This window comes from Notolepis coatsorum (assembly GCF_963971535.1).
Source record: "Notolepis coatsorum genome assembly, chromosome: 14".
Classification (NCBI taxonomy): Eukaryota; Metazoa; Chordata; class Actinopteri; order Aulopiformes; family Paralepididae; genus Notolepis; species Notolepis coatsorum.
Genome location: NC_140178.1, coordinates 36,485,457 through 36,508,678, shown reverse-complemented (window position 1 = coordinate 36,508,678; position 23,222 = coordinate 36,485,457). Strand labels below are relative to the sequence as shown.

General features: G+C 42.3%; 1 protein-coding gene across 1 annotated transcript in view; it reads left to right on the top strand.

Annotated features, from left to right (window-relative positions):
- The window catches only part of mrc2 (mannose receptor, C-type 2), a 100,616-nt gene extending 81,691 nt beyond the window's left edge, over window positions 1-18,925 (top strand). The window contains exons 20-29 of the mRNA XM_084328945.1: window positions 3,919-4,030; window positions 5,416-5,582; window positions 5,910-6,018; window positions 7,239-7,480; window positions 8,423-8,588; window positions 8,997-9,146; window positions 10,104-10,217; window positions 13,332-13,511; window positions 15,609-15,635; window positions 15,774-18,925. Coding sequence (XP_084185071.1) covers window positions 3,919-4,030; window positions 5,416-5,582; window positions 5,910-6,018; window positions 7,239-7,480; window positions 8,423-8,588; window positions 8,997-9,146; window positions 10,104-10,217; window positions 13,332-13,511; window positions 15,609-15,635; window positions 15,774-15,994 — 1,488 coding nt within the window. The 3' untranslated portion in view covers window positions 15,995-18,925. The remainder of the gene's footprint in view (window positions 1-3,918; window positions 4,031-5,415; window positions 5,583-5,909; window positions 6,019-7,238; window positions 7,481-8,422; window positions 8,589-8,996; window positions 9,147-10,103; window positions 10,218-13,331; window positions 13,512-15,608; window positions 15,636-15,773) is intronic.
- The last annotated feature ends 4,297 nt before the right edge of the window (window positions 18,926-23,222 follow it).

The following is a 23,222-nucleotide window of genomic DNA, read 5'->3' as shown; positions in this document are numbered from 1 at the left end:
CTGTCTTTTTTCTGTTGTGAAGCACTTTGAGCTGCAGTTTCTGTAGGAAAGGTGCTATACAAATAAAGTTTATTATTATTATTATTATTATTATTATTATTATTATTATTATTATTATTATTATTATTATTATTATTATTATTATTATTATTATTATTATTATTATTATTATTATTATTATTATTATTATTATTATTATACCCTCTAGTCTAGAACTCTATACACTATAGTCTAGCACACTATACACTCTCTACTATAGAATATACCCTCTCTAGTCTAGAACTCTATACACTCTCTACTATAGACTATACCCTCTCTAGTCTAGAACTCTACACTCTCTAGTCTAGAACACTATACACTCTCTACTATTGACTATACCCTCTCTAGTCTATAACTCTATACACTCTCTAGTCTAGAACACTATACACTCTACTATTGACTATACCCTCTCTAGTCTATAACTCTATACACTCTCTACTATTGACTATACCCTCTCTAGTCTAGAACTCTATACACTCTGTACTATAGAATATACCATCTCTAGTCTAGAACTCTATACACTCTCTACTATAGAATATACCCTCTCTAGTCTAGAACACTATACACTCTACTATAGAATATACCCTCTCTAGTCTAGAACACTATACCCTCTCTAGTCTAGATCTCTATACACTCTCTACTATAGATTGGGATGTTTGTGTTCAAGGCATTGAATGGTCTGGCCCCTCAGTACCTAGCTGAATTTCTCCATGTTTGCACCCCAGCTAGAGCACTGAGGTCATCCAATAAATTACTTTTAGATGTCCCAAGGTCTAGGTTAAAAACAAAAGTCGACAAGCTTTTGCGGTGGCTGCCCCTAAGTTGTGGAACAGTCTTCCACTGCAAATTAGGTCTGCCCAGACCCTAGAGGTTTTAAAGCACAGCTGAAGACTCACTTGTTTTCATTGGCTTTTTGAGGTGTAGGTTTGAGTCTAGAACAATATACACTCTCTAGTCTAGAACACTATACACTCTCTAGTCTAGAACACTATACACTCTCTAGTCTAGAACACTATACACTCTCTAGTCTAGAACACTATACACTCTCTAGTCTAGAACACTATACACTCTCTCGTCTAGAACTATATACACTCTCTAGTCTAGAACACTATATCCTCTAGTCTAGAACACTATACACTCTCTAGTCTAGAACAATATATCCTCTCTAGTCTAGAACACTATATCCTCTAGTCTAGAACACTATACACTCTCTAGTCTAGAACTATATACACGCTCTAGTCTAGAACACTATATCCTCTAGTCTAGAACACTATACACTCTCTAGTCTAGAACAATATATCCTCTCTAGTCTAGAACACTATATCCTCTAGTCTAGAACACTATACACTCTCTAGTCTAGAACTATATACACTCTCTAGTCTAGAACACTATATCCTCTAGTCTAGAACACTATACACTCTCTAGTCTAGAACACTATATCCTCTAGTCTAGAACACTATACACTCTCTATTCTAGAACAATATATCCTCTCTAGTCTAGAACACTATATCCTCTCTAGTCTAGAACACTATACCATCTCTAGTCTAGAACACTATATCCTCTCTAGTCTAGAACACTATACCATCTCTAGTCTAGAACACTATATCCTCTCTAGTCTAGAACACTATACCCTCTATAGTTTAGAACACTATACCCTGGGCAGGAGAACAAAAAGGTTGGTGTCTGGAAGATTAAAATAGATCCCCAAATTATTCTTGAGAAATAGTTATCAACCGACTTTAGATGTGTTATGTTGCCAAATTCTTCCCGTATACTATAGGCTGAATAAAACACTATAAGCTAGTAGGTTACTAGTCTTAAAATGGGGTCAATCTTGTTACATTATCTAACACCATAGCCCACCAAATTAGCTTTAGGTACTGAGAACAATCGCCCTACTGTATGTCTCTATTCTTGTGCTATGAAAATAGGACGTCTGATGGAGGGGAGTTAGCCTGTCAAACTAAATGGGGATATTATTTAGCTATTTTTTGCAATTGCAACAGCTGTTTAGTAAATTAAAATACAGGGCTTTAGATATGATATTTAGATATGATGATCTAAACTACAAATTAACTGAAGAAAATATGTTTCACAAAGCTTATTTTCATACAGCTCTTGTTGTTATCAATGAGAATGAGTGGCATTTACCCCCCACTCTCTCAGGCAACAGCAATAATAATTATGCTTATAATAATGTCATAGTGAAATAGGACAATTACATCCAAAATATGTGTCCCCTCAGAAATAGTTTGCAACACCACTGTTGTGCAGTACACCTCTCTCTGTCAGTGATTTTGTAAATTTCCCGGGATATAATATGTATACATTCCCTATCCGGTCGGTAAATGTGAGAGGGAAACATACCACAGCCGCCCCAGGATACATTTTAATTACCTCCCATGTGCCTCCATGGCATGGTGAGTGTGAATTTAGTTTATGGATGAATAATTTAAACAAATTAGGATATCAAGCCATCAAGTATTCACTGCGTTTCACCAAGTGATCTCTATTTTAGCTCAGGGTTAGGTTGTTAAGAGTTTAAGTTTATGAATAAATAAATGTACTGTACGTAAAAAGATGTGGAGAATTTAATCAGTTTAGGATATAAATCACCAAGTGTTCACTGTCTTAGAGCCTTATTGACAGATTATTGGAGGAAGGAATCTCAATTTCTTTTCCACATTTATCGTAACATGCCGGTATACACTTTTCAGATGAGTTATGTCTTTAAAAAGACATAAATGGGGTTTAAAAATAATAATAAAGAAAAAAAAAGAAAATATCCCACACCAACAGTGTTTTAGTGTTTTAGAAAATCTCTCAGTTCACACAACAACGCAACCACGACCTGAACGGAGGCTGCAGGGATCTCTCCATGGAGAGGAAATACTTCAGAAATATGTGTGGACAGGGCCATTATAGTCAAGATGTTAGCGTTTTCCATACGCTTATTAACCCGTACACACTGTGTATTTTTTGTTTCTAAAAATCTTCACCCTTTTCAAAAAGGTCCGGTTTTAGTGACCTAAAATGCAGTTTGCGTTGTAGACGAAAGGCCAAACTGCATAGAAAAAGCTACGGTTTCAAAAATGCCTTTGAATGTCTGGACAAGGCCTTATACTGTATTATCTTAAGCAAATGTTATTATTTAAATCCTATAGGTTTGATAAATGTGTGGTTTCATAGTGAAAGACAGTAAAGTGCTTTTGGTTGATAGTATCCATGATGGGAGATCTACACTGTCCACCCATATCCTTTAACATCTAAACTAGGTTCCCATGTACTGTATGACACAAGGGATAACGGCATCATATATATTATGTATTGGTAAATGCTTTTGGGTAGGGATACACTTATATGAAAACAACCAATAATATATTTTCTGTTATGACCGACATTTACCAATATCAATATGATGTGGTCTGTATAAAACAAAGTTTGCACAGTAATTCAATTGTGTACATATATTGAAAGTAAGAAGACGTGAAAACACTGTAAAATGGAAAATAATCTGTTTTCATTTGTTGTTTCTACAGTTATTTCAATGCTGTTGTTCACCTGTAAACACCCAAACAAAACACGTGAGGCCAAATTAAACACAGAAACCTCTGCAACTAGACAGAGAAATAATCACTGGTTGTTGGCATCTGCCCAGTGCTGCTCATCAGAACAATGCTGATACCTGTAGATAAAACAGCTCACAGATGGTCCTGTGGTCGCGGATATATCATGCATCTCTACTTTTGGGTGATGTAATACATAGAAATTCCAAATGGCTTGTATCGACTTTACAAGTGGAAGTTCTTTACTTAGTAAAGGACATGTGTGCCTGAGGGCTTGGGCTTGTTCAGCAGTGTGTCTCTGTTGTCTCTGCAGTGTTTGAGGGTGTTTGACGACGAGGCCAGCAGGGCTACATGGTCTGCCGCTAAGCTGATGTGTGAAGTAAAGGGAGCCGTCCTGGCAGTGGTGCCTAATCATCTGGAGCAGGGTACTGACAACACACACACACACACACACACACACACACACACACACACACACACACACACACACACACACACATACACACACACACACACACACACACACACACACACACACACAGACACACACACACACACACACACACACACACACACACACACACAGACACACACACACACACACACACACACACCACACACACATGCACAAACATACACACACACACACACAATACACACACACCCTCATGCACATACACACACACACACACAAGCTCGCTCACTCACTCACAATCTCTCACACGCACACATACACGCACACACACACGCACATACACACACACACATACACACACACACATACACACACCCTCATGCACATACACACACACACACAAGCTCACTCACTCACACACACACACACACACACACACACACACACACACACACACACACACCTCTGGGAGGTGCAGAGAACATTTAGTCAGCGACTCAGTGCATGTGTGTGTGTCTTCCTGTGGGTCGCCCATCGCATGTGTGTGTGTGTGTGTTAATCTGATGACAAATAAAGACTTATACTTATACTACTTATACACACACATACATACACAAACAACTTACAGTAGAGACAGAACACAGGCTATGTTTACACACTTGTTATCGTCCGATCACGCCTGGACATATTTACCGTCCGTCAGATCTGGACAGTTGTGATTGGATTAGCCAGACCACATCCTGAGGTGGTCAAGCTCACAACATCTGTCTTTCCTATCTAGTCTAGAACTCAATACACTCTCTACTCTAGAACACTATACACTCTCTACTCTAGAACTCAATACACTCTCTACTCTAGAACAATATACACTCTCTACTCTAGAACACTATACACTCTCTACTCTAGAACACTATACACTCTCTAGTCTAGAACACTATACACTCTAGTCTAGAACACTATACACTCTCTAGTCTAGAACACTATACACTCTCTAGTCTAGAACACTATACACTCTCTAGTCTAGAACACTATACCCTCTCTAGTCTGGAACTCTAGTCTAGAACACTATACACTCTCTAGTCTAGAACACTATACCCTCTCTAGTCTGGAACTCTCTAGTCTAGAACACTATACCCTCTATAGTTTGTTTCCTGGATAGGCCTGCGATCCTCAAGCCACTAGCGCCAATGTATGATATCCAGATCATTAGCCTATAGTTGTAGCCAAGGCCTCTGATATGTAGAGCTGACACACACACACACACACACACACACACACACACACACACACACACACACACACACACACACACACACACACACACACACACACACACACACACACACACACACACACACACACACAGTAATAGCATTATTGATGTTGTCCCCACAGCCTTTGTCACCACGCTGCTGTACAACGTCAGTGTGGACCTGTGGACGGGTCTGACGTCAGACTCTAAAGGTCACTTCCAGTGGGGCCAGCCTGGCTTGCTGAGCTACACTAACTGGGGCCCCGGAGAGCCTCTGGACAACAGTGGGCCCCTTCACAACAAGTCCCCGGTACACACAACAACAACAACAACAACAACAACAACAACAACAACAACAACAACAACAACAACAACACTGCCTATTCATGACTTTCAAATGTATCAATATCAATATAAAGAGGTTTTCTTTTTCTAAAATGATATCTTTTTCATATTTTGTTTTGTAAATACACTGCTGTCATAAAAGTGAAACTTAAAGAGGGGAAAACATTATGTTATCAACTATTTTAATATTTTGTACAACAATTAGACAATTTTATTTGTTTTCTCTCAAAACACACCGTTTTGGAACGATATCATCCTGCCTATTTGTGATGAAGTCACTGTCGCCTCTCAGGGGAACTGCGTGGTTCTGGTCCATGGAAACCCAGAGAAGAACAGCGGCATGTGGGCCTCGCGGGCCTGCGAGATGGAGAAGCACGGCTTCATCTGCCAGAAGAAACCAGGTGCAAGTCTGAAGCACAGCAACATGAAGTCCAAATGATAGATAGATAGATAGGTAGGTAGGTAGGTAGGTAGGTAGGTAGGTAGGTAGGTAGGTAGGTAGGTAGGTAGGTAGGTAGGTAGGTAGGTAGGTAGGTAGGTATAGATAGATAGATAGATAGATAGATAGATAGATAGATAGATAGATAGATAGATAGATAGATAGATAGATAGATAGATAGATAGATAGATAGATAGATAGATAGATAGATAGATAGGGACAGACAGACAGACAGACAGACAGACAGACAGACAGACAGACAGACAGACAGACAGACAGACAGACAGACAGACAGACAGACAGTGACATGCGGTTAGTGATTGGGCTAGTTACATGTAATGAAACATATGATCCTCCTGTAAACCTTAATTTGACCTCTCACCCCACATGCTGTCTAACAGACTAAATGACTGGTAAACGTGAAAGGGAGACACTGGTCACTTTCACCATAAAATAACTGGGGTTTGTCAAGAAGCTAACCACAGTAACCACGCAAACAGTGAAACTGAGAAAAACAGCTTTAAAGTTCCTTGACGATCCAGTGATTTACTGCAAATCTGTATACCCCTTTTCTCTAAAAACAGAACAAGATTGAAATTTGAAACTTTGTCACAAGATAAAACAGATATTGAGAAGTCCAATTTCACTTATAAGTCAATTTTGAAAAAATATGTTGTTACTGAGGATAGTTTCTGCAGGGCAGTATAGACTGTATACATTATGTAGTATACAGTACAAGACAAGACAGACGGTAATAAAGCTGAACAAATATATAAAACACAAAACCTGGTACAAGGTTACAAGTTCTATACAACAAGTCATCAGGAAGGGCACAACTCTATCAGCTGAGTAACCATGTTCATCAAAGTGTTGAGTGCTACAGTGTAGGTTAGTATAACCGGTATGAAAGAGACTGATTTGCAACATTTGAAACATTATTCAAATGAGTCCCCTACTTGACCTCTGCATCGCCCTCCCTCCCAAATTATTCACATTCTTGAAAAATGTATAAAATAAACAAAAATACTGAGCCATTGTTATGCTCCATTGCTATGCATTGTTATGTTTGTTTTAAACAACCAACAAGTGATTATTCCTAAACTTCACTTACCAAGTCCCCAAAACTGACCATCAAAATCTGAAAAGTTCAAACTTGCTCTCCTCGTCGGTATCTTGTTTCAGACCCAGGCATCGCCCCAGCCCCGGCCCTCATCCCCTCCACGTTCCTCACGGAACCCGTGGTGTTGGGCAGAGCAACGTACCGCGTGATCAAGAAGCGTCTGGACTGGACCGGAGCTCTGCACGTGTGCGAGTCTGTGAACGGGACCCTGGCCATAGTGAAGGACCCCTACCAGCAGGCCTACCTCAGCCTGTTAATGAACAGCCTGCACCAGTCCGCCTGGATCGCCCTCTACAACTACGGGGTGAGAGCTTGTATCCATCCTCGTTAGGAACAAGGAAACTATAAAAGAAGGAAGGGTCATCATGTTAGAATACCAGCATTCTATGCTCTGCTTGGTGCCAGACTTTGGTGCCAGTTCTATTGAAGCCTATATTAAAATTGTAAATATACAAGCTATCTGAGGAGATATACATCAAACGATAATCAAATGTTAGCTAGTTAACAATGCAACAAATTGTCGATGATTGTGACATCCGAGGTAATAACTTGTTTAAACGACATAAACAAGGTCATAAACGAGGAGATGGCTGATACCATTTAACTCATTGTCGGCCAAACTGAAAGTTCCCACACTTGGTACCAATATGAGTTCACATGCTACACACTGACGTAATGACCCTTCTTTTATAGTTTCCTTGGTTAGGAATTGACCTATTTCAAACCCTGCCCTCTTTTCTTGATCCTCCAATTACAGCAGTCGCTTTCCTGGGACAAACAGAGTAAAGCGACAGTTGTGATGGGAGGATCAGGGAAAGAGGGCAGATTCCACCTTTTTATTATTTTAAAGGAACACGCCAACATTTTGGGAAATTAGCTTACCGTCTTCTCCAGAGAGAGACAAGAAGATAGATACCAGTTACCTCTCTGTGCGTTCAATAGAAAGCTATCTGGCTGCATGTTAGCCTAGCTTAGCACAATGAATGGAAGCGGACAGTGCCGGTTAGCCTAGGCATTGTCCAACTAACACCTCTCCCGAAGGCTAACCGGCACTGTTAGAGGGGAAACTGGTATCTATCTTCTTGTCTCTCTCTGGAGAAGACGATACGCTAATTTCCCCCAAATGTTCCTTTAAAACATAACAATCATACTGTTCCTGAAAATACTCATGACTGGAGTCCATAGTTCACCCATCTCCAAAATTAGCATAGAAATATCCATAAACCTCTTGTCTATGTGTCTTCAGGGAAGGCCCTTCACCTGGTTGGGCGAAGAAGAAGTGGCATATTCTAACTGGAAGGACGGACAGCCCAATCAGATGTCTGGATGTGGACACATGACCAATACTGGACACTGGACTATGACTGCCTGCGATGCTAAAATGGAGGCTGCCATCTGTCAGATTAATGCAGGTAAATTGGAGAACACTGAGCGTGCTTCAAATGAGGATGTCATTGACCATATTCACATGGTGGCCATTTTAGCTATTAGCTGTTTCCAGTGATGTATTATAATCTAAATTTAAGTGGAAATGAGTTTGATAGTGTATATTTAAAAAGCTCTCCACACAGATTTTTGTGTTTGGCCTGTAATTAAGTCAAGTTTATCTAATTGTACATTTCGGCGCTTTTCATTTTTTTTTTGGATGTGTTATTTTTGTTTGTGTTCTTCTGTACATTCAAGTTTGTTGTGTTCATGCATGTACAGTGTGATCACGTAACACAAGAGTAGAGACAACATTTTGAAATGCCAGCGACCTCTAACGGTACACCGGATTCAAGCGAAAACTTCAGTCCTCCACTGTTTCTCCCCCTTCTCAGATGAGCCTGTGGTCCACCAGTGGAGTTACCCGGGACAGTGTCCTCACTCTCTGGGAGACTGGGCCTGGCTGCCCTTCAGAAACCACTGCTACTCCTTCAACCTGCAGAGCCTCAAGCTGCAGCAGGACGCACACACAGCCTGCAGCAGAGGTGAGGACCGCGGACTCCGAGCACCTCCCAGACTCATCCCTCCATTCATCCAGTCGTTCCTTCAATTGCAGTTAGCCAATCTGCCCCTAGTGGCGGCTCACGCGTGTGACACTTTGTGTTCAATCGAAGAGTCCAGAAGGCGTGGCGAACACTTCACACCTTTGACACGTTGTGTCCTTGTTTATTTGTGCAATGGAGTTTACCTAGAGACCTTTTTTAAGCTGATATAAAACTGTATGATTGAATTTGACGCTATAGAATTTTGTAGTAATTTGATGCAAGTTGCATAAAGATAAGGTATTTTTTTGAGGATATAACACAAAACAATACTATTCTGAAAATAAACAATATTATGTGTATCTGTGATTGCTGGTATTAATGTGATAATCAACTGGTGTGGACTGGATAGTTTACCCACCTTTCATTTGACCACTGCATGGCTGGTACCAAGGACTCTTCTCACACAGACACAAGCCCCCTATTCAGACCGTCCCCGTGGTCTCTGCTCAGTGCACTTCATTCCACCCTATGCCACTATGGATGTTATTGACAAAATAATATGTCAATACTTCTAAATTTGGCCGTGTTTCATTGAGCTCACTTAGAAATGAAGCGCACGTCATTATTATTCCTCTCACTTTCCTTCATCATCTCTTTTTGTCATTCACAAAAATGTTCCTTCCTAATTATATATATAATCTTTTTTGTATTATTTATAGCATTGATAGAATGATCAATCCCATCTCCCTCTCTCTTTCCCTCTCTCTCTCCCTCTCTCTTTCCCTCTCTCTCCCTCTCTCTCTCTGCCCCCCTCTCACTCTCTCTCTCTCTCTCTCTCTCTCTCTCTCTCTCTCTCTCTCTCTCTCTCTCTCTCTCTCTCTCTCTCTCTCTCTCTCTCTCTCTCTCTCTCTCTCTCTCTCTCTCTCTCTCTCTCTCTCTCTCTCTCTCTCTCTCCAGTGGGAGCCCAGCTTCTCTCTGTCCTGGATGAGACAGAGAATGGATTTGTATGGGAACACATTCAGGGCTATGCAGAGCAGGCCCATGGTGCCTGGCTTGGCATAACATTGAAAGGTAAAGGTCACGCTGATTCAGACAATAATGCCACCGACCAGTCCATTACTCCACAGCTCCATTATTCAGCTCTACTGTGCTGGAAATCAACAGTGAATATTCATTAGGTCATTCAGACATATTGTACGTTTTATGAACATCAATCTGCATGTTTAGGAAACATTTATGAAAACTTCTATAGTTGTTTTTTAATGTCAGATTAAACATGGGCTTGGTTTTATCAGATTTGTGTATTCATGATGAAACCATGGAAACAGTTTTGCCCAAACATAAATGTATTTGTGGCAAGAGATGATACATTAAAGGTCCCATACTGTAGTCCTTTTCAACTTAACAAGTTAATATAGTTCTTTCAGTGCCCGGCCATTAACATGGGAAACATGGTTAAATGCCAGGACCCACTTCAATGATAGCATTGTGAACGCATAATCTCTGTCTTAAATTATGGATATGTGTCTAATCTGCCTGTCGCTTATCAATGACTTGTTTGCAGTCAACATTGTCGAAACGGATTGTTTTTTAATCGGTTCATTTTCGTTTTATAGCATTTTGAAAAGCCCTCGTTTTTCAGGAAAATATATAGATTCCGTGATAAAAAAAATGCATTTACTGGAATATTCTAGCATACACAAAAACGTTGAAATTTTTCAGCCTATTTATGAATCGTTTTCAAATAAACGCTAGATTATCGATAGTATATGTGTACTTATGCACGCTATAGAGGCGGGCTGAAAAATCGATTCTCTCATTTCCTCATCAGCGATCACAGCCACACACACACACGCATAGGGCAAACGCTTATATCTCTGTGAAAACAGCTCTGATTATCCTAAGACTGGTCAAATAAATTCCTTACCTGAGATCAGATGTTATCCAAAAAGATTATTCCAATTCCTGATCGCCATTCCAAATATCGATCACGCTTATTGATTACAGTGTTGGGTCCTGTAAATACATAATCCACACGTTTTCCGGGCCGGCGAGCACAATCGATTGGCTTGAGGGAAAAGTAAAATGAGCAAACTGGCCACCCCCCCTTCAGCAGTGTAAAGTAATGGGGTGCAGTTACACAGGGAGAGACGATAGGGGGCGGTATCTTCCCAATTGAGCTCAGAGAGACTCTGCAGCACTAACCCGAGGCTCGATTGATGAAATATGAATTCAAATCGCTAATAAAAAAAACGACAAACAAACGCTATATAGCGTCGGGGTCGGCATGAACTAACGACAAAACGCATCCGTGGCACTCAATTTGTTAAGGTCCCTTAAACATGCATTCTAGCATGCCTCAACACCCCTCTGTTTCAGTCCTGTTCTTAACACTTTGAGTGCCACGCCGGGTTTTCCTTTTTACCCCCTTGATGCCACCATCCACTCCCAATGTTAACGTTAATATCGCCTAATCTATGTTTTAAATTATGGCTATGTGTCTAATCTGCCCGTCGCTTATCAAAGACTCATTTTCCAGTCAACATTGGCAAGGCAGATTGTATTTTTATCGCTTCATTTCCATTTGATAGCATTTTGAAAATCACCCGTTTTCCGGGGAAAAACAACACATTCTATGATCCTTTTACTGGAATATTCCAGAACGTTGTCATTTGTCTGCCTATTTATGAATCGTTTTCAAATAAACGCTAGATGATCGATAGTATGTGTGCGCACGCACGCTCGATAATCGCTGCTGTTATTTCCTCATGGCTTTTACAGTCAAAACAGCTATATCACATATAGTGGAAACGCTTATATCTCCGTGAAAACGAGTCTGATTATCCTAACACTGATAACATAGCTTCCTTACCTGAGGTAAGATGGTATCCAAATGGTTTATTCCAATTTCCGATCGCCATTCGAAAAAATCGATAAATGTATTGATCAACCGTGTATACAGTAGAACACATGATCCTCGCGGCTCAGAGGCTCCAGAATGAACTCTGGTAGACCCCGGCTGCATCAGTGAGAAGTAAAATGTGGAGTCAGAATTCCGTTCTCCCATTCACTTTCATTGAGTCCATTCCAAAAGGGTGATTTACCATCTGGGAGACGATAGGGGGCGCTTTTTTCAGATCTGAGCGCCGGCGGTCCCTGGATCTCCAACAGTAGGCTCGCGTGATGCAATATGATTTCAGATCGCTAATAAAAAAGAAAAAGAAAAAAAAACAGAATATTCTCGGGCGTGGCACTCAACGGTCGGGGCGTAAACCCGAATATTCTCGGGCGTGGCACTCAAAGTGTTAATGGGCTGTTTCTGGGCCTGTAGCGAGCAAGCCACTTTTATCATTGAAATACGATAATTATCGTACATCGAGCCTGTACCGTCAAATGAAAGTCAGATCAAACTGTCAAACTAGATGTTGCAGATCCAATATGACTCAAGATCCAGTAATATTATATCATCATAATATTATATGATATAATATAAATAAAATTGTCAGAAAAACATTTTAGGTTCAACTTTAGGTAGAAAGGAGATGGTTTAATTAAGAGCGTGCTTCCATTTTGTACACATGCATTTTTCCAAGATCTCTTCACAAGCACATACGAGAGTATGGTACTAACTAAACTACAAACTAAAATGCAGATTGTGGCTGCGATTTTGAATGTCTTGTTTCACGAGGGAGGGTTCCTGTCACAGCTGAACCGCAGAAACTATGTGCATAATTTCTCAACACAGTAAAAACAATGCAAGACACAGAAAATGCCATTATCAAGAGAGGGGCCCTTTAACCCTTTCACTACCACACTACAGAAGGTTAACCATTTAATATCACACTACAGACGGTTGTAGTGTGATAGTAAAGGGTTAACCTTCTGTAGTGTGGCAGTGAAAGGGTTAACCCTGTGTCGCGTGACAGTGAACGGGTTAACCTTCTGTCTTGTCCCAGTGAAAGGGTTAACCATTTGGTAGTGTGGCAGTGAAACATGTCGCAAGCACTCTGTGTTTACACAGCTCTTCAATTATGTGTTAAATACCATGCCCACCCCAGCTGTGGGAAACACTGAAATGCTTCTGCTTGAATGACCCCCCCACTCCCCCCCACCTCCCCACCCCATCCATTCAACCAACCCACTCACTGGCCCTGGTCGTGTGTGTGTTCCTCTGCTGACCCGCAGGCAGCAGTCTGATGTGGAGCGAGAGCACGGAGATGTCATACACCAACTGGGAGGTGCAGGACACCAACCTGAGCATGTTGTCCGCCAACACCTGCTTCTGGATCCAGAGCAACACGGGCCTGTGGAAGCCAGGCTCCTGTAAAAACCGCACGCATGGAGTCATCTGCAAACGACCCCGCAGTAAGTAGCTGCAGCGCTGGTCTCGTCAGAAAACGTGAATAGATCACTGATCGACCACGGGGGGAAAAGGTACATAATGTACGTTATGTTATAGCCGTAAGTCATATATTTACGTTTCGGATCTGCAAAAGTCCAAAACAAACACCGTGACCAGGAGTCGAGCCAACAATGATTGCTAGCGTTCTCGCCACTAGACTAGTTCACCCACCTGATTCAAACCTAGCAATACTATGATGATGGTTTGTTTTAACGTTTAATGGTTATGGTTAAGATATAAAGTTAGGGTTGAGGTCAGGGTTATGGTTATGGTTAGTTTAAGGTAACAGTGTGGTGTTAGGGTTATGGTTGGGGTTTGGGGCGAGGCCATCGGAGAAGTGCGTCTCAGTAGGTAAAGGCACTGGGTTCGCTCCCCAGCAGGGGAACTCAACGATTTTCTGAAAACGTTAAAAGTAAAAATTCTTTGAATATGTAATATATGTACTTATTTGTAATACATACACATTACACATTTTCCTAAATATGTCAATATATTACTTAACGTAACATAACTCCAATATGTACCTTTTTCCTGTGGTCGACTAGTACTTTATTTACATATTTTAAGCGAGATTGGGCTGGTAGCAGACACAGATACTAGTCGTAGTACAGACATACTATGCCTGTCTACAGTAAATTACCCATGCGAGGAAGTTGAGCGTTCAGGAATATTCTTAAAGGAAAACTCCAACATTTTGGGAAATTAGCTTATTTAACATCTTCCCTGGAGTTAGACAAGAAGATACATATATCTTTCGTCTCTCTGCATGCATTGGGCTTAGGGAACGCCTGGACCGTTAGCCTAGCTTAGCTTCATCACTGGAAGTGGGGCAGACATCTAGCCTAGTTCACTACAGTCAGGAAACATACTCCAAATACAATCAAAATACAACTCACAAACGTTCCTGTAAACATGTTGTGACCTTTGTATTTACCACATCTCCCAGTCACACAAGTCACACGAGTCTCCCAGTCACACAAGTCACACGAGTCTCCCAGTCACACAAGTCTCCCAGTCACACAAGTCTCCCAGACACACAATTCTCCCAGTCACATGAGTCTCCCAGTTACACAAGTCTCCCAGTCACACAAGTCACATGAGTCTCCCAGTCACATAAGTGACTTGGAGACTTGTGTGACTGGGAGATTTGTGTGACTGGGAGACTTGTGTGACTGGGAGACTCGTGTGACTGGGAGACTTGTGTGTCTTGGAGACTTGTGTGACTGGGACACTCATGTGACTTGTGTGACTTGGAGACTTGTGTGACTGGGAGACTTGTGTGACTGGGACACTCGTGTGACTGGGAGACTCATGTGACTTGTGTGACTTGGAGACTTGTGTGACTGGGAGACTTGTGTGACTGGGAGACTTGTGTGACTTGGAGACTTGTGTGACTTGTGTGACTTGGAGACTTGTGTAACTGGGAGACTTGTGTGACTTGGAGACTTGTGTGACTTGGAGACTTGTGTGACTGGGAGACTTGTGTGACTGGGAGACTTGTGTGACTTGGAGACTTGTGTGACTGGGAGACTTGTGTGACTGGGAGACTTGTGTGACTGGGAGACTCATGTGACTTGTGTGGCTTGGAGACTTGTGTGACTGGGAGACTTGTGTGACTGGGAGACTTGTGTGTCTAGGAGACTTGTGTGACTGGGAGACTCATGTGACTTGTGTGACTGGGAGACTTGTGTGACTGGGAGATTCGTGTGACTTGTGTGACTGGGAGACTCATGTGACTTGTGTGACTGGGAGACGTGGTAAATACACAGGTCACAACATGTTTACAGGAACGTTTGGGAGTTGTATTTTGATTGTATTTGGAGTATATTTCCTGACTGTAGTGAACTAGGCTAGATGTCTGCCCCACTTCCAGTGATGAAGCTAACGGTCCAGGCGTTCCCTAAGCCCAATGCATGCAGAGAGACGAAAAAGGTATGTATCTTCTTGTCTAACTCCATGGAAGATGTTAGATAAGCTAATTTCCCAAAATGTTGGAGTTTTCCTATAGTATAGAGGTCCTTTTTATTTTCTTTTTTACATTCGTCTCTTTCCATCCACAGGTGAGGACGACGCTTCAGCAGTAATTTGTAAGTATGAATTTCATCTGCACCGCCGTTCTGTTTATTTGCAACGTAGTGTAATGTGATTAGTAATGCACTGTGTGTGTCTGTATTCATGATTCACAACATATGAACAAGGATCCTCTCTCTGTGTCTGTCCCCCAGCGGACGCAGACCACCTCCCTACTCTGATTCTGATCCTGGTGACGGGCCTTGTCCTGGTGGTGTTGATCGTCGGGGTCATCTACTTGTACCGCCGGCGGGCCATTGGGGTGCGGGGCTCCTACGACGGAGCCCGCTACAGCCGTACCAACTCCACCCCTGCGGAGCAGGCGGAGAAGAACATCCTGGTGTCGGACATGGAGCTGAACGAACAGCCAGAGTAGCACAGCCGCCCTGGACTGACCTCGGCCTGGCCTGGCCCCCGGGAGAGACTGTTCCAACAGATTCGGACACAAAATGAGGCTTTCAACCTTTTTTCGTCCCTTTTAATGAAAAAACTAAACAAAAAAACAACAAAAATAAATAGATTTTTAAGATGCTGAAAAGCTGCGCGGAGCGCAGCAGATCTATCAATCAATCAGTCCTTCAACCTGTCAATCTGAATTGAGATGAGGTCCTGCCCTAACAGCCGTCATTTGCCAAGACGCAACAGTTCGAACACATTTTTATCTAAGCCAATTAGATCCATCTATTCGAATGGCCTTTTTTCCCACAGGACTTCATGAGACTCGCAAATTAACACGAGTTGTCTGGAAACTCAGATGTTATGAAAGGGATCACTCCTGTCTATCCGCTTTGATGCCAAAATCCATTTTTGTGCAGTACGCCATTCCTGTTGAGTTCCTCATTCTGATCGACGTGTTTATAAAGTAGTTACAGATGTTGTTAGAATTGTACAGTTAGAATTTCACGAAGGAATCTCAAAGCAACACGTCCTAATTAAAGACATCCTTCTCTCCGTCATCCAAATATCCACACGCATCTCTTTCAGGACCAAATACTTGTTTCAGTTTTGTTTGTTGTTGTTGGTTTTTTTGTGTTTTTTTGTGTGTTTTTTGCCATGACAGTATTTTACCTGAGTTTCAGGTGTATTTGTTTGTTCATTTGGTTCTTTAATTTTTAGCGTTATTGATTTGTGTTTGTTGTCAGAATCCGTGCAGCTGTAGTGGACCAATCTAGATGATGCAAGTGTAGCTTTGGTTGAATCCCCCCGCCTCTCTCTTTCTGATCTGACACGTCAGCACCAACTGTCACGAGGGCCAGAAGAGGAAAGAAGTCCAAATGTGAAATATGAACGTGTGAAAGAAGGCGACACGGGGCCATTTACAGTGGTGACCTCAAAATGTCAAAGGACTAGATTGGCAAGTACACTAGAATTGTGCACATAACTATAGGAGGACCGCGGTCACTAACATTTCAGACGAGGCCAGTGGTGACTGGAGAGGTTCAAATGATCAGATATTTTGGCTTCCATGGCATTTTTGTTTTGGCACTTTCTACCATCATCTTGACTTGACTCAACGTGTTTGGGAGGGAGTGTGGGGGGGGGGGGGGGCTCAGCCACTTGTCTTTAGGCATTCTCGATGGGGTTACGATTGTCGTTTCAAAAGATTTGTATGTTTGTTTTGGCTCTGCCTGCCACCATCTGGAGGATTATTCAGCATTTTTCTTAAAGGACAGCTATGTGCCTGATGTGTGTGCACAGGGTGGAAAAAAGGGTACAGTCGTAGCTTCCATGAATTTGTTAGTTTCTTTTGGCACTTTCTACCACCATGTTGAAATGATTCAGTGTTTTTAAAGACAATCACTTGTCTTTTTGCATTATTACTACTAGGGTACGATTTCCTGTCTTTCTGTTTTTTTTTGTTTTGTTTTTTTACAATGCAGATTTCATTACGTGTTCGTCCTACAGTATGACCTGCACAGAATATTTGGACATATTCCCTATGTGGGATATTTGCCAAGCGTACAGCAACTGTATACTGTATATATGAGAACCAAAGAAAGAATTTTAAAAGTGAATCCACCCCCCACTCCATCTCATTGAAGAACTCCTTACGTTCTCTTTGTCTGTCATTCATGATTTTCTGTGGGGTTACGGTTTGCTGCACAATGACCAGGTTTTTAGTAGGAGAGAAGAATTTATCTTTCCCTTCTCAAACATTCCAGCAGCTCTCTGCTTGTGAGCAGCGTTCTGTCCTCCTGGTCAGAGGAATGCTTTGAGTCCTTTCAGACTGAGGCTCTGTGTTTCACTGGGTTGCTGTGAAAACGCAGACCTTTTTTTTGCTCTGAGTTGGACCAAGACAGAGGGGGAGGAGGTAGACAGGAGGAGGAGTAAGGAGGTGTGTGTCTCTCTCTCTGTGTGTGTGTGTGTGTGTGTGTGTGTGTGTGTGTGCGTGTGTGTGTGTGTGTGTGTGGTTTGTACATGCATCTTTGTGTGTGTGCATATATCTTTGTGTTTGTGTGTGTGCATGTGCATACATCTTTGTGTTTGTTTGTGCGTATGTGTGTGTGTGCGCACACGTGCGTGTGTGTGTGTGGCGCAGTCTCCAGCTGTGGAATGTTGAGTCGGCAAGAAGGGCTCAGTGGCATGTCTGGAACCAATCAGAGAGAAGGAGGGCTCAGGGCTGTGTGGGGTTAGGAGGAGGGAGTAAAAGAAAAACGGAGAAAGGGGAAAAAAAGAGGGAGAGAGAGGAAGGAGTCAGACTCAGACTATGAAGAGTGGGGGCAGGGAGGGAGGGAAGAGTGTACAGAGGTGAGATGACATGGCCCAAGCTCACCCTGCCCCCTACTGGTGGGTTGGTGTAATAACCTCCCTCCATACACAGTAGATGTGAGCTGTGGGATGGAACTGTTTATGGATGGAAATGTATAGATGGAACTGTTTATGGATGGAACAATCTATGGATGGGACTGTATGGATGGAACTGTTTATGGATGGAAGTGTATAGATGGAACTGTTTATGGATGGGACTGTATAGATGGAACTGTTTATGGATGGAAGTGTATAGATGGAACTGTTTATGGATGGGACTGTTTATGGATGGAACTATCTATGGATGGAACTGTCTATAGATGGAACTATATGGATGGAACTGTTTGTGGATGGAATTGTTTATGGATGGAAGTGTATAGATGGAACTATATGGAACGGAACTGTTTATGGATGGAACTATCTATGGATGGAAGTGTATGGATGGAACTATATATAGATGGAAGTGTATGGATGGAACTGCCTATATGGATGAAAGTGTCTGTAGATAGAAAGGAAGCCTGGCCATCTTGTATTCCCCCATTAGGTCTCAAGTCTGTGGTGTTGGGGGGAGGGGGGGGGGGGGCAGGTTCTTGTTCCTGTGAAGATTAATTGAAGCACCTGTTGGAAAATTTGAAAGTATTTTTTGTCTGTTTTTATATGAAATGAATAAAAATATATGTTGACAATGTCACTGCCACTGTCTGCCTTTGTTTCCAGCTCATTTATTTGGACAGTACTACTGGCCTACAGTCTTAGCCTACATATTCATACGTGAATAACCACAAACTATACTACTCTCAGAAAAACAACAACTAAGCTACTTTGAGAGTTCAATTGGGAAGTGGGAACAGTGATGTAGTGGTTAACACTGTCGCCTCACTGGGTTCGATTCCCGCTTGGGGACCAGGTTGCCAGGTACCCAGGTGGGGTTTGATTGATTGATTGATTGAAAAGTTTATTAACAGATTGCAGAATGGGTACAGTACAGTACAGCTCAATACATACAATTGTTAAGGGGATGCAGACCAGAGAAAGACTTTCGACTTGTTTACATCAGGGTCCCCCATTTTCAATTCATCATAACATATATGACATACATGACATACAGATAGACAGTACTGCTACATCTATACATTTATGACATATCAGATTTGCAAATCCAGTACTGTTTGTGATACAAAAGTGTCCAGAAAAGGAGTGTATATACATTTGGCATAGAAACTGTACATTGGAGGAGGTTGGTTGGGTGGGGTGGGGTTGGGTGGGTTGGGTGAGGGCTGTACATTGGAGGTGGGGGGGGGGGGGGGGGGGGGGGGTTGGGAAGGGGACACACACACATTTTACACTGTACATTGGAATATTGACAAAGCCTTACTTGGTCATTTACTGTACAACTAGGTTAGGACATTTGTAGGGGCCAGTTTCGAATTGCAGTCTCACGTAGGTGTTTTTTGAGAGTGTTTTTGAAGGTGGGTAGTGATTCACATTCCTTTACAGCTTTAGGCAGGGCGTTCCACATTGATGTGGCATAATTGCGAAACGTGTTTAGTCCCTTGTTTGATCCGAATCTGGGTTTTACATGATTTGTGGAGCTCCCTCTGGTGTTGTGATCGTGGTATTCACTGACCTTTGGGAAGTATTTTGACATGTACATGGGTACCTTGGTCGCGTAGTGTATCTTGTAGACCAGGCCCATTGCAAGTTGCTGTACTCTGTCGTCTACTCTAAGCCATCCTAGGTTGTCAAAGTGGGCAGGGGTGAGGTGGGTTCTAGGAGTCAGGTCAAGTAGTAGTCTGACTAGCTTGTTTTGAGATGTTTGTAATTTGTTTTTTAGTGCCTTTGAGGTGCTTTGGTACCATGAGGTGCAAGCATAGTCGTAGTACCCTTGAATGAGTGCTCCTGCTAGAGTCTTCAGGGTATTCTTGTTTACCAGAGCGGAGATCCGGTACAAGAATCGCGTTCGTTGGTTGACTTTTTTTATTACATTGGATGCCATTTTGTCACAGGAAAGATTAGCCTCTAGGATGGAACCCAGGTAGGTAATTTCATCTTTCCTTGTGATAATATTGTCACCCACTGTAACCGAGAAGCCGTCGGTCTTGCTGAGTTTGTTATTTGAACCGAAGAGAATGGACTCTGTTTTGCCCATGTGTAATGATAGTTTGTTGTCGGCGAGCCATATGCAGATTTTGCCTAGTTCCGAGCTGAGGGCTTTTTCAACCTGTAACTTGTTCTTGTCAGAGACCAGCAGGGCTGAGTCGTCCGCAAACAGGAACAAGTTGCAGTCACAAGCTGACGACATGTCATTTGCATAAATTAGGAATAGTAGCGGTCCTAGTATGCTTCCTTGTGGAACACCACAGCTCACTGTGAGGGGGGGGGATAGTGTACCGTTTACTTCCACCATCTGTTCCCTCCCCTCCAGGTAGGATTGTATCCAGCTCACTGATAAACTATCAAAACCAATTGCTTTTAGCTTGTCAATCAGAATGGTGTGATTGACAGTGTCGAAGGCCTTTTGTAGGTCCAGCATGACCATGCCGCAGTATTTGCCCGCGTCCACCTCTTGTTTGATGTGGTCGTTCAAGTATCTCTCGGGCCTCCTCTGTGTGTGGAGTTTGCATGTTCTCCCCAGTGCTCGCAAGCGTTTCCCCTCCCAATAAAATAAACCAAATGGAAAAATATCCAGAACAGATCGCTAACACTGTCGCGTCCCCGACGAAGACGGACAGGAGCACTTGGATTAAGCCGCAGCCTGTGTCTGCTCCCGGCTGTCCTTGATTATTTATTTTTTTAATTTCTTTATTTCGCACCATTTCAGCAAAACAGTAAAAACATTGACCATGACAGAAAGTGTATAAAGGTGCTGAGTAGAGGCAAGAGACCCAGATGGGCCTATATGGGGCCTCAACTCATTAAATCATTGGATTAAAAAAAACACAAAAACTAAAGTAAAGTGAAATAAGTTCGTAAAACAATTTTCATAATATTAAGATAATAATAAGATAATAATAATAATCAAAGTAATAATAATAAACAATTAGTCTAAACAAAATAACATAAACCTGTAAAACAAAGTGACATTAATGGTTTTATGAGATTGAAGCTATTCGTTTAACAATGTATATTTCAGCTTGGATTTGATTGATTGATTGATTGATTGATTGAAAACTTTATTAACAGATTGCAGAATGGGTACAATACAGTTACAGTATGGCTCAACACACACAAATGTTAAGGGCATGCAGACCAGAGAAAGACTTTCGTCTTGTTTACATCAGGCTCCCCCATTTTCAATTCATAATGACATTACATTACATTTACATTTAGTCATTTAGCTGACGCTTTTATCCAAAGCGACTTACAAGTTCTGTACGACAAGCCATCAGGAAGAGCACAACTCTATCAGCTGAGTAACAATGTTCATCAAAGTGTTGAGTGCTACAGTGTAGGTTAGTTTATTAGGACAAGTGCATGACAGTATGGTTAGTTAGGGTTAGATTTTTTTTTTTTTTTTTTTTTTAACATTAATGACATACGCAAAACGCATACAGATATATCATAATTATATATCTTGACATTTCTGACATACATGACATACAGGTATACAGTACTGTTACATTTGTGACATACAAGATATGCAAATATACAGTACTGTTATCCTAACAGAAAATATATACATACGAGGGGGAGGAAGGACGACGGGATGTGGGTCAAGTGCAGAGAGACATTTAATCGGTGACTCGATGCATACAGTGGGTTAATCTGCATGACAAATAAAGACTTCTTCTCAAATGTGTGATGTTGAAGTTGATCCACAAGAGGGCAATGTTAGCTTGATGTAAAAGATTGCTCCTTTACCATGGTCTGATGTAGTGTGTGTGTGTGTGTGTGTGTGTGTGTGTGTGTGTGTGTGTGTGTGTGTGTGTGTGTGTGTGTGTGTGTGTGTGTGTGTGTGCGCGTGCGCACGAGTGTGTGTGCACGTGTGTGTGTGGTCCACTCACCCCCTCACATCCTTGCTGTTTAATATACATGGCTCTATGCAGGGGTCAACAAGTAACCTGTCTCTGTCTTCCAGGCAGCACAGTACAGGACATAACCAGAGCTATGCAGAACGCACAATAATATGTGTGGTGGAAATGAATGTTTTCACAATAAAGAAAAAAGGTCTTTTCCTTCAGTTTATTAACACACTCGCGAATGGACTCTAGTACCTTCACATCATTTCAGTTCTCCTTTGTACACTCATCCTTGATAGTTGGAACATTTCACAAACAGCTGCCCCATCTTCCCCGGTCCCGGCGATCTCGTCACCACGAAGAAACCAGCAAACCGCACGTCCCCTCCCCCAAACTCCACGGAGGAATGACAGGTCACATGCCCAGGACCTGCAGCCACGCCAAAGGAGCCACACAACAAGGCAACGACTCCAAACACTCCAGCAGACAGACACAACAACGGTCAAATGAAAACGACACCAGGACACCCTGAAACACATGCAGAAGCCACACCGAGCCCCCCACGCAAGGAATCCCCAAAACGCCAGCGAACCGAGGGAGCCCAACTGTCACTGAACTCCCCCAACCCACTGACACCCCAGGAACCCCCCTGCATGAAGAACCCACCACAACCACCACAGCACCCCAAAGTGTCCCAAATGACCCAGTGCCATCCCAGACCACCCACAATGCCACTCAGGGCTGGACTGGGACCAAAAATCGGCCCTGGCATTTTTGGCCCAGACCGGCCCACCATAATCGGTTGGACACCACCCACCAGTACACCATCATTGCGGTTTCCTTAAATATGCGTACCTACTGTACTATTCCCCCAAACCACTACAAAGCTGAATCTTG